The 12109-nt window shown below is 34.9% G+C and overlaps 2 protein-coding genes across 2 annotated transcripts; both read left to right on the top strand.

The window, feature by feature from the left end:
• The first annotated feature begins 507 nt into the window (after nt 1–507).
• Nucleotides 508–4100, top strand: LOC102614566 (uncharacterized). The gene is made up of 9 exons (XM_006483885.4): nt 508–794; nt 922–1031; nt 1292–1410; nt 1521–1618; nt 1813–1900; nt 1983–2114; nt 2298–2409; nt 2771–2913; nt 3731–4100. Exons 1-9 carry the CDS (start codon nt 733–735, stop codon nt 3773–3775), a joined length of 909 nt encoding a protein of 302 aa, XP_006483948.1. The 5' UTR covers nt 508–732; the 3' UTR covers nt 3776–4100.
• A 1550-nt stretch (nt 4101–5650) lies between these two features.
• Nucleotides 5651–8298, top strand: LOC102614851 (plant intracellular Ras-group-related LRR protein 3). Its single transcript, XM_006483886.4, has 3 exons — nt 5651–6386; nt 7060–7226; nt 7363–8298. The coding sequence occupies exons 1-3, from the start codon at nt 5829–5831 to the stop codon at nt 8012–8014; spliced, it is 1377 nt and encodes a 458-aa protein (XP_006483949.1). The 5' UTR covers nt 5651–5828; the 3' UTR covers nt 8015–8298.
• Nucleotides 8299–12109: the final 3811 nt, after the last annotated feature.

Below are 12109 nucleotides of genomic sequence, written 5' to 3'. Positions count from 1 at the left end.
TCAACCTTACTTTTAAAAGTCTAAAATTTAAGTTTTTACTAGTCGACGGAAAATAACTTATTTAATCTTCAAAAGCTTTATTAAAAAAATTAAATGACAATAAAATTTTTGAAAAGAGCTTATAAAATTAAATGAGTACTTATAATCATTAGACATGTTATACCAAGCAAGAACTTAGAGATTTTAATATTTAAAAAAATCAACTTTTATTCCAAAAATATAAAATTTGAGTTTTTTTTCTAATAGAGGCAAAATATCTTGTTTAATCTTCAAAACCTCTACTAAAAATAACCATTAAATAAGCCATGTCAAATAAATACTAAAAAAAAGAATTAATAAAAATTTATGAAATTAAATAAATATTTATAACCATTAGATAAGTCATATTAAATAAATACTAAAATAATTTTTTTTAAATAAAAACCGGGCTCAGTGTGAGCCTAGAGAAAACAGCCCAGCCCATTTTACTACAATCCTGGCCGAAAATGTTGAGTATTTTTTTTAAGGAAAATAAAGGAACCTCTACCAAACGCCACCGTCTCTCGCCTTTGAATGCCAAAACCTCCCCGTAAACCCTAAGGCAAAATACCGTTAAAACCAACTTCCGTTGATAGAATCTTCTCCTCTTTGATACGTTAAACACTTTAATAGCTAGCTTTTGTATGGTGCAAATTTTGTAATAAAGCCTCAACCCTCGTTCACTTGTAAACTCTAAATAAAGAAGAGTAAAAGATGCAGCACGATGAGGTTATATGGCAAGTTATCAGGCACAATCATTGCAGTTTCATGGCCAAGTAATTACTTTTTCTCTTAGTTCCAATATGTTGAGCTTTTTTCTTTTTTAAATTATGCATTTTGATTCACGCATTTATGTATATCAATTTTATTTTAGTTTTGATTGGTTTGCCCTGGGCTTTGTAGAATCGAAACTGGCAAATTCTGTAGGAATCCGTATAACGTGACTGGGATTTGTAACCGAAGCTCTTGTCCTCTCGCTAACAGTCGATACGCAACCATTCGCGATCATGATGGTACTTTCTTTTTAATGCTATTATGACTTATTATTCTTCTTCAATTGGAATATTTCTTTGTCAAATAAACGTCCTGTTGGTTGCCCATGAGTTATGAATAAAAAATTGTGCTATGCTGGTGCAGCTATAGTGTGATCTATGCATTTCATTTATCTTTTGTGTTCATGAATTGATATGATCTTTTGCATGTTGATGTATGTATATGTGTAGGCTTATAAGTGACATTCTGTTCTTGAATGTGGTTGTTTTCTATAATGTAGGTGTATTTTATTTATACATGAAGACTATAGAAAGGGCTCACCAACCAAACCAATTATGGGAAAGAGTGAAGTTGCCCAGAAATTATGAAAAGGCGCTAGAAATTATTGACAAAAATCTGGTATGGTTATCTAGCTTATTGTGGTTCCATGAGTTTTGTTTATTTTGTATACTTCTACTTGTGGGTTTTGTTAAAGTGCCTGGTCTGGATTCAAATTCTCTCGATTGTAGATGTACTGGCCCAAATTTTTGGTACACAAAACAAAGCAACGGCTGACCAAAATGACTCAGATGCGAATTCGTATGAGAAAACTTGCTTTGAAGACAAGGTGCACGGCTTACCAGTTTTTAACTAGTCATAGTTTTTACATCTTTTACCGCGTGGAATGATGTTTACTATTGCCTTGTTCGGATTACTGAAAATGTTCTCCAAAGTGATTTTCTTGTAACTTCTTTGGATTGAATATAGTAATATTTCTTTTCATCTTGAATTTTCATTTTGCCTTGTTTGTATTTGTTGTAGGGAGAAGATTATGACAACACCTAGGAAGGAGAAAAAGAGGGAGGCTAGAAGAGAAGAAAAGGCTGAAAAGGCAGCAGTTTTGGATAAGGTTATTTTTCTCTGTAATGCAATTGATGTACATTAACTATACTTTCTCCATAGCTTTGAGTTACACTTTATTTTTTGTGCAGAGTATTGAAAAAGAACTGCTAGAGCGCCTTAAGAAAGGAGTCTATGGTGACATATATAATTATCCTGCTGACAAATATAATGAGATTCTTGACAAGGAACAGCTGGCTGCTGACGACATTGAAGAGGATGAGGTAACCCTATAAAAGGAGACTTCTATATAGTTCCTTTTCCTTTTTTGTTTCTATTGCAGTATGTTTGTCGGTTGGTTATGTCATGGTTAAATTGCTTCTATCTGAAAGCAATTTTTTTTTTGGATTTGTGGAAGATCAAAATTCTTTGATCACTGAACTTCTTTTATTTGTGCTTGAAATTAGGAGGAAGCTGAAATCGAATTTGTTGAAGGGTATGACGATCTTGAAGAAGAAGAAGACATAGAAGATTTTGGTGGTCTTGCGGTTAATAAGTCCAGCTTAGATGATGATGATGGTAAAACTAGTTCTAGATACGTTCCATTAGATATTTTGTGCAGTTATCTTGGTTGATCTTATCTATTTAATTTATATAAGTTTTTTTATCAATACATGAGTTATTTATGTATGTATAGTTTGCTGATTAAATCATAACTTATCAAAACACGATGTTTGATCTGCGGCACTTTATTTGTAATTTATTAGCGGTGGCATCTGTTCACTCATTTTTTTCTACATTCTGTGCCCATTTCTAAAATGCTACATTGTGATCATGTTTCTGATTTTATTTCTATTTGCAAGTTGACTAAAACAAAATACTAATATTATATTTCATCCATTTATGTGTTCATACTTAATATTGGTGGTGAATGATTCAGTTGGACTGGACGATAATGATGATGACGAGACGGTAGCAGTTGAGCACAAGAGAGTGAGAAGAGAATCTAGTTTGGCTTTGAGAAAGCTTGGAAATGATGAAGGTGGTACCAAACCTAAGAAGAAAGCAAGAGTTTTAGTTGAGGTAAGGATCTATGATAAGTTGATTTTTTTTTTTTTCCTGCATAACCAACTAGATTGACTAATGTGATATAACCTTTTTAAAAGAAATTTAAAAATCTCCAACTCTGCTTATCCTGAGATGTGTCAAAGATCTTATTTTAGCTTAGTAACAGATTACATTTCTGTTGAGGCTGATAACCCAACCCCCTCTCTTGAATCCAAAAAGATTGTATCAGCATTATCTAGAGTTCACAAGCATGCTTTGGCATTTGATACTTGGCTCTGCTCAGCAAATAATGTTTCAAATTCTTGGGAGTCATGTTAAGCATGTCTTTCTGCCAGCTCCATTATACTTATGGTTTGTTTGATCATATGCTGTCTTATTTCATCTCAGCATGATTTTATGTGGCTAGACTTTTCCAAATTCTCCCACTCCAAATTCCACAAATCAATCTGGGTATTTAGGCTGTTGTTTGGTATAAAATGCATGTTGTTATTTCAGGTTATATCGTCCCATCCTCCTCTTGGATGGGAATTAATAGAGAAGATTGTCCAATAGTGTTGGATTAGGCACTTTATTCCTTCTTGATTGAGATGTGTATTCTTTGGTTAAAATTTTAAATGAATCTTGTTTTCCCAGGATACCATCTCAGTTCCTTCTGAAATTTTGTATTGAAAGTGTTAGTTTGAAATTGTTCTTGTGTGTCTCTCGTTATTGTCATATGTGAAATGAAGCAAGTTCTGGGAAGTGTTTGCGATTGGCCTTTTTTCATCCCCCATCATTATGTATTTTGTTCCACTTCCAGTCAATCCTAATACCTGAAATTTATTTCTCTCAGGTTGAACAAGAAGATACTGATGGAAGACAGAAGGCAGTCCACTGAGAGTGTACGTGGTGTATTTGCTTCATTTCGAGATTGTGAACAAGTACATCGACAGTCACAAGAATTTTTGCTAAGCTTGATCGACAGAGTTGCTACTTGCTGGAGGAAATTCGAAATATGTATGCGAAGTTGCTAGAGGAAGTGTGAAATATGTATTGTGGAGTCACTTCACGTGCAAATTTTGACATTGTCTTTGGAGACTGATTTCCATAGCTGGCATTTATTTTTGTAATTGATTTTTATTTTTTTGGGGTGGGGGTTAATTATCGGCTTATTTTATTCGACATATTTTTTCTCGTTATCGAATATCACTCTCTTTTTTTTAGGGGGTATTGTCCTGTAGCTTTTACTTCATTTTTTTCTGGCTGGTAGTCCGAAATGCGAAGGAGATGATTTGGGATTCATGTGGACCCAAACGCTGGTAATGTGATTTCGGCGTATGAATTTATTGACGTGAGGCTGAAGTTTAGGGATGGCAAAAATCCCCACGGGGACGGGTACCCTCGGGGATTTTCCCCATTCGGGGAGGGTACGGGGATAATTTTATACCCAATTTTTTATTCGGGGAGGGGACGGGGAAAATTTTTTACCCAATTTTTTATTCGGGGAGGGGACGGGGATGAGGTGGAATCCCCATCCCCTACCCATTTCCCCATTTTAATTTTTAATTTTATTTTTATTTTTAAAATTACTAATAAATAAATAACAAAATTATAAATATTGTTAAAAATAATAAATATTAAAATAGTTATATTATTAAACTTTTAAACTTAATTAACTAATTAAAGTCTTAAATTTTTAATCTAAACCACAATGATACAGGAGAGAGCTGCCTAATTATAATTTACAACAGTTCTAATCCTAATTCGTATCCTACATTAGCTCGAATTGCTAGAGATATTTTGGCAATTCCAATTACAACAGTTGCTTCTGAATCAGCTTTTAGCACCGGTGGTAGAGTTGTGAGCTCACACCGTAACAAACTTCATCCAAGCACATTGGAGGCCTTAATATGCTGTCAAAGTTGGTTACGAGCTTACAATAGCAGTATGAGTTTATTTTACATTGTAATTATATTATACAGTTATTAATATTTGCGCTTATAAGTTACGTTACTTATATCATTTTCATTGTTTTAGGTTTGAAATCTGAGGTTAGCTCTCAATTTGCCACATTTCTCGAGGAAGAACTGGAGGAGCAGGAGGTAAATAGTTTTATTAAAAATATTAATTAAGTATCTACATTTATTTTATTGTCGATATAAAAATAATTTTTTTTCTTTTTATTGTAGGATTATGAAGATTGAGTCATTGACAAAGATAATTATTTTAATAATTTATATTTTTGAATGTGACTTTGAAATGGATCAATATTAATGCAAGATATATTTTGAACTTTATTTTTATCTGAATTTTTTATTTTAATATGATTAATTTAAAATCGAAAAAAAAAATGTATTAGACTATTAATTATTCGGGGACCGGGGACCCTCGGGGATCCCCTGTTAGTATTCGGGGAGGGGATGGGGATTCACTTAAGTAATTCTGACGGGGACGGGGAGGGGACGGGGACATAACAAAATATCGGGGATGGGTATGGGGAGATTGGTCCCCTCCCCTCCCCTCCCCATTGCCATCCCTACTGAAGTTCATTAACCGTAATTATGATTAAGCATCTGCTAATTACCCATTTACTTCCATGAATTGCCAACTGCCGTAGATCAAGGGCGATCAAACTTATAAAAAGGGGGAAAAAGAATTAAAAGGATGCCCAATTGCAGGAGCACAAGAGTCTCTGTCCATAGTCTCTCAAGTCTTCGGCATTTTATTTATTTATTTATTGATTTTTTAGTAATAGGGTCTCACTTACTCGATAAGCCCAAGAGATAAAGATTAAAATTAGCACACACACAACACGAGAGTTCATTCTCGTAGCCCACCGTTTTGCGGCTCCTCCACGAAAACAAACAATCTAAAATTGAAGGAGTTTATATAATTGAAATTTTTCCTGGTGGTTAGTCTCACTAAGTTGTTGTTCTTCAAAAACCGATATCATGAATCCAAATCCCGAGAATTACCCACTCCTCGTATTTGTTTTGTCCCAACTGAACCCCAACGACCATCCTCCTCTTCCACCGCAAGCGTACAACAATCTCATAACTAAGTATCGTCATTTAACCAACTCTACAGTTATCTCCTCACTAACACAAGCAGTTCCCGTACAAATCACGCAAACCCGCTTACTCCTCGGCACCAGACCCGATCCAGATACAGTATCGGCTGCCCGATCCAAGCTTGCCCAGTTCCAAGAAACCGCAACTTCGTCGCCGGAAGTTGATATGTACAGGGCAGTGGTGAAGTTAGAGGAGATGCACGAGGATTGTGAGAGGCAGTTTAAGGAAGCGGAGGAGATGCTGGATCGGGTCTACGATTCGGTTTCGGCTGAGTTGGTGGATGTCAATGAGGACGCTGTCAAGATACTACAAGAGGCAGAGAGTGGCGTTGTTGTTGAGACAGTTGATCTTGCTGACCGTCAGTTGAAGCTTCTGCCGGAGGCTTTTGGGCGGCTTCGCGGCCTTGTTTCGCTTAATCTTTCGCGCAACCTCTTGGAGGTTAACAAATGATTTTTTTTTTATTTTTTTATTTCATTTTTAAAGCGGTGAGCGAGCTTGTGATTCACTATCTTCTGTAATGTTTGTACTGCTAGAAGCTTTAGTTGGGCTGGGTCAATTAACTATCATTACTTTGTAGTGGCTTGATTGCCATGAGTGATGCTTGAATTTATTGTGAATTCAAATTGCTGCTTAGTTTCCTTTATTGGATATTCGTCTATAATTTCAAATGTTGACATGAAAAATCATTGTTGAATTCATTTTATGTTTTGATACATGATAGAGTGACATTAATGATTTTTTTATATTTCTAGTTAGAACTCGTTAAGTTTGTCCTGCTGTTCTCTTGGAGCTTATTTAATTAATTATAGTTAGCTGAAGTCCATATTATCTGTTCGTCAGTCAGATATCTCACTTAAGGTGGATGCTTTTCCTGAATAAAATCTTGTTTTGGTTGATGAAATATTTCTTTGTTGTAGAGCACTTTAAGAACATGTTGGTCATTTTCAATTATAAATCAGATTCTTCTGAACCATGTATGAATTGTGATATCCTTCATTTTTCACTGACGAAGGAACTGTGTTTCTTTGATGATAAGAGAAACATCTTAGCAAGTAGAATTTGTAGCATCTGTTGACATGGATCCTTTTTAACTTATGGTTTGTTTAAACAGGCCATGCCTGATTCAATAGCAGGATTACAGAAACTTGAAGAACTTGATGTTTCTTCCAACCTTCTACAGTCCCTGCCTGATTCTATTGGACTGTTGCTTAATCTGAAAGTCCTTAATGTGTCAGGAAACAAGCTTAACACCCTTCCTGAAAGCATTGCTCGCTGCAGGTATTTCATTATGATCTGCTCTTCTACGGATTTTCTATCCAAATCCATCTGTTGATCTTAGTGGACATATATTTTCCTTTTCCTTGAAGTTTCTCTTTGCCTGTTTCTAACTATTGGTTGCTAACTGCATTTCTAGTTCATTGGTGGAGTTAGATGCAAGCTTTAACAATTTGGTGTGTCTCCCAACAAATATTGGGTATGGACTACTGAATCTTGAGAGGCTCTCAATCAAGCTAAATAAGCTACGCACTTTTCCTCCATCAATTTGTGAAATGAGGTCTCTGAAATATCTGGATGCCCATTTCAATGAGCTTCATGGCCTGCCACGTGCAATTGGGAAATTGACTAGACTTGAGGTGCTGAACCTGAGCAGTAATTTCAATGACTTGACTGAGCTTCCTGAAACTATTGGCGATCTGATAAATCTGAGGGAGCTTGATCTCAGCAACAACCAAATCCGAGCTCTTCCTGACACATTTTTCAGGCTTGAAAATCTAACCAAGCTCAACCTGGACCAGAACCCACTTGTTATTCCCCCAATGGAGATAGTCAATAAAGGGGTTGAGGCCGTCAAGGAGTTTATGGCAAAGAGGTGGGATGACATTATAGCTGAGGCACAACAGAAGAGCATACTTGAAGCAAACAAGCAGCAACAAGCTCAGAGCGGATGGCTGGCATGGGGATCTTCTATGTTGACTAACTTTGTTTCCGGCGTTTCTCAAAGTGTTGGAGGGTATCTGGGAGGAGGCAAAACTTCTGCAGATCCATATTTGGACCAACAATTATGATTTCATGATGGCCTGGTCATTGCAGATTTGTATCCAAAAGTTGTCATATGTACAGTTGATGATGAGAGAGGTTCTGGTGCGTGTAAGAAATTGTTACAGCTATACTTCTTCAATTAACACACTGTCTGTTGTGGTTTTTGTAATGTTTTAGTGTTTGATGTTACAACTATAGCTGGTTGATTCTTGCATTGGGTGTGGTAAATAAAGTATGGTTATGATCGGTTGTATTAGGTTTTAAAAATTTGGCTTGCAAATGGGCATCTGGTTTGAGAGTTTTTGATACAGTCAACACTGTTTAGTTATAGTAACATATCAAGTCATCTTAAGAGGTTTGTTGATACAGCAGCGGCAGATATGTTGCTTATGAATTTTTCACCTGCTTTCTGAATATATTCTATCATGTGAAAGCGCAGTTCATGGAATCATATATCTTGTTCTTCAATAACATTTTCTCGACTGTTAGGTGCCATTATTAGGCGATCGCATCATTTGAGTGTTTCCGTGGATCGATTTAACATCCTTCCAGTTGAGCTGCAATACCACTCTTTACCAGGCAAGTAATGCTTGTGAACTACTGCCTCAAGACTGAAAGCCAAGAGAAGGTTTCCATGTGGAGCGAATCCTTCTCTCACCGTCGGTATCCTTTAAATCAGCTTCAGTACTGGTAATTGCCTTCTCCTCATAATCGTCAAATTTTAGCCATAGAGCTGGTTTGATATACTAAACGGTTTTCCTGGATTGCCATAGGCATGTTTTGAGAAAGAAACTTCTATTAATAATTTTCTGAGGCGTGTAAGAGTGACTGGTTTGAGTACTTGGATTCTGCTCTGAAGATTGTGTGTCTAGAGACATTTGCTTATGACTACAGTTATAAAAATTGGAAAAGAATTTTTTTTTTTTTCAATAGCTAGGTCCCAATCCTCAAAGTGTCCATTTTGTTTTATTTATAATTCGAACATGGTAACGTTCAAGATGGACTAAAACAGGTAGAAAAGAAAGCATTTTTTTTTTTCTTTTATTCTCTATGCCAGGTCTAATCAAGCTGAGCTTACAGAAGTATGTGTGCAGGACGCCTTAGATTAACTATGTTGACCTGTATCTCATTCACTGGCATTATATAAAATAATTAAAAAAAAATACATAAATTAGTTAATTAACTCAAGTTATTAAAGACAATATTGTCGGAATACATACATAATATTTCATTTTGATAGATGTTTACAATCTGTGAAGTAATTTAATGTTGATTAGGGGAAATACCATTTCATTCCACTAGCTTAAAGCTATAAAATTATAAGGCATTAGCAACATCCATCACTTATCAGCTAATGATTTCATTCCAGTAGCTTAAAGCTGTGGATTGCAACACTTTAATTCCAAACATACATATCCCTATAATAGATATTATTGTCACTGCCTGCTCTCCTCTAGGAGCAATTCGTATAGAACGAAGCATTAAGGCTGATTGCAAAGGCTCATGGCAAGACTCTTGGCTCAGGTTTCTCCGTACGATTATGACAAGATTAATCATATCCAGCAGCGCAGATGGATGCCTAGTGCCATCCCAGACCTCCGAGGAACTATGAGATGACTGACCAGCAGTTCTAGAACTTTTATATCCAATCAAGTATTGAAACAAATATTAGGTGTCATAGTTTTTGAACATTGCATTGCTTTAGATCGTAAATGTCTTCAACAGGTTTCGCGTACTCTTCAGTCAATTTTAGTTATGTTATGTACGAAGAACTGTTAAGGCATTTTATCGATGGATTCCTTTATGGACAAAGATTCTTTTACCTACTTAATGGAATAATTCTCTAGACGTTTCAGTGATGACCAACATTCCAACGGTGGCACCGAGCTCCTCCCTCTCCTCTAATCGCCACAAGATACCTGTTGTGGATTACAGGGGTGTTCAGGAAGCCATGGGAGAATGCCAAATGGATTGGCCTCACAAAGGAGATTGGTTGTCACCAATCTTGCTTCTACTAACGGACCATTCAAGTCCCTTCAACAGCTATAGGATAAGGTAGCTTCGATTTTCAGCCAAATATAATAATCTCAATAAGCCATCTTTTGCCGCTGAAAATTTCCCCAACTTGTCTTATTAATTGTGATGGTCTTGGATTCGTTAACCTGATTTCGATTGGGCCCATTAGAAATTGAGCCTATGGAGCCCGCCATATCGAAGGAAAGAGATGTCCATTGACTTTTTCCGTATCGCCTACGATAAAACAAGCCCAAAAAGAAATTTTTAAAGTTTTAATTTTAACAGTTGTTCTCAAAAGTTGAAAATAATAGGCCGACCAAAAATTGAAACCAATCGGCTATCACCGTAAAATCTTTGACCCCGTTTCTCAAGGGATATAATCACTACAGAAATTCAAAGTAGTAAGCGGCAAAGCTTCAAAAGGCAAATTGGTGATGCGCGATCGTGGCCCGCAGATCCAAATATGATGCATGCTTCAAGCTGTACTTGAGACTCCCCAAACTTAATCAATCAAACCTTACGAAAAGACGTTGTCTGATTTGCCTGTCTCTCTAATTAATTATGATCAAGGGCAGAACTTATTGACTATACGTTACGTGTCAACTAGTGGGTTGTTTTTTAATCTTGATGAAAAGAATTTCTTTAGATTCTCTAACTTTGGATTTGTTTTCCTAGCCGTGTTCTTGAAATTATTTTTAGTAATTACCTTTAAAAAAATTGAAAAAAGGTATGTCAGGAAAAAATGTTAGGAATATTAAGTGGTATTTATTTTTCATCTAAAATTTAAATAGACCTGAGTTATTCTGAAATCTACATAAATCTTGATAACTGAATTTGAATCATATATTTTTTTTGTCTGATTTTCTATAAATAAGTGTGTTAAGTTATTTTTTTTAACTTTAAAAATTAAAATATATATACTTTTACATTTGTATCCTTATTAAATTTAAATGTTAAATTACACACACACATATATGTATATATGTGTATATTTATGTATGTATGTAAGCAAAACTATGTTCAAGTGAATATATAATGATTTTAGAATTACAACATATAAAATTTCTTTTTAAATGAAAATAGACTGTATAATTTCATTAAAAAAACTTAAGAATAATATCTTTAATTATTGATAACGGAAGATTCAAGAACTTGATGAGAGAAGAAAAGTGACAAGGGATTCCATGACGGCTGAAAAAAAATAAAGATGAGTTTATTAGCAGATAAATGTGTACGATGGGTTTTGGAATAGGCATGAAAAATAAATAATAAAGTAAATATATTTTTTTACATTAGAAATTAATTGTTGATTCATATTTCTCTACTCAAAATTTAGATTTCTTTATTCAGTAAAAAGTTAAAAAAAAAACTAACTCATTTTATTAAGTAAGAATTATCTGAAAGATCCCATAAAGCATTTTTAATTAATTTAACTTATTAAGTTAAGTCACTCTAGGTCGTTAAGTTAAAAAATAAATACTCATTTAGTCATAGTTCGAGTCTCGAACGATATGATTCATCACTTAGATAATAAAATAATAATCTCTTAAGTTATAAAATTCAAAAGTCTAATAAATGAATGACAAGTTATGACATGAAATTAAGTAAAATGGTTTTATTTAAATTTTAAATAAATTTTCTATTTAAACACGAGCTCTAATACGCTAAAGATAAGTGTAAATTTTAAGAAATTGAAAGCTTTCTCACTAAAAAGTTAAATCCATGTATGCACACACAATTGGTTTAGTAAATATGGATGGGTTATGATGCAACAGAAGATTTAAAAATGCCAATACAATTACTGAGAAAAAAAAAACCTTAATTTGAAAAAGTGAAAATTTGCATGTCCCCTCTTTCTTCACCGCAAGGATAAAGCTTCTTCACTCACGCTAATACACACACACGCGTGCACGTGCGAGAGAGGAGAGCTAACATTCGGACACACGAACTTAAAACTCTAACCCTAACCCTAATCTCTGATACAAACCACCCTACTTTGGTTTGGTTACTACGTTTTCGAGATCCAAAAATGTCTAGGCAAAACCTATAGGTCTACAATATCCTACTAACCACTACTTTGAAAAGTTCAACATGTAACATCCATC

Source organism: Citrus sinensis, chromosome 4, assembly GCF_022201045.2.
Source record: "Citrus sinensis cultivar Valencia sweet orange chromosome 4, DVS_A1.0, whole genome shotgun sequence".
In the NCBI taxonomy this organism is placed as follows: Eukaryota; Viridiplantae; Streptophyta; class Magnoliopsida; order Sapindales; family Rutaceae; genus Citrus; species Citrus sinensis.
The sequence above is the reverse complement of the archived record's forward strand: the minus strand, read 5'-3'. Positions and strand labels throughout refer to the sequence as shown.

Excerpts from the sequence above, each read along its gene's own strand:
- LOC102614566 (XM_006483885.4), top strand. The coding sequence starts at position 733 with ATGCAGCACGATGAGGTTATATGGCAAGTTATCAGGCACAATCATTGC. Across the intron at positions 2,410-2,770 it reads CAGCTTAGATGATGATGATG|TTGGACTGGACGATAATGAT; the intron begins GTAAAACTAGTT and ends TGAATGATTCAG. Across the intron at positions 2,914-3,730 it reads AAGCAAGAGTTTTAGTTGAG|GTTGAACAAGAAGATACTGA; the intron begins GTAAGGATCTAT and ends TATTTCTCTCAG.
- LOC102614851 (XM_006483886.4), top strand. The coding sequence starts at position 5,829 with ATGAATCCAAATCCCGAGAATTACCCACTCCTCGTATTTGTTTTGTCC. Across the intron at positions 6,387-7,059 it reads TTTCGCGCAACCTCTTGGAG|GCCATGCCTGATTCAATAGC; the intron begins GTTAACAAATGA and ends TTGTTTAAACAG. Across the intron at positions 7,227-7,362 it reads GAAAGCATTGCTCGCTGCAG|TTCATTGGTGGAGTTAGATG; the intron begins GTATTTCATTAT and ends CTGCATTTCTAG.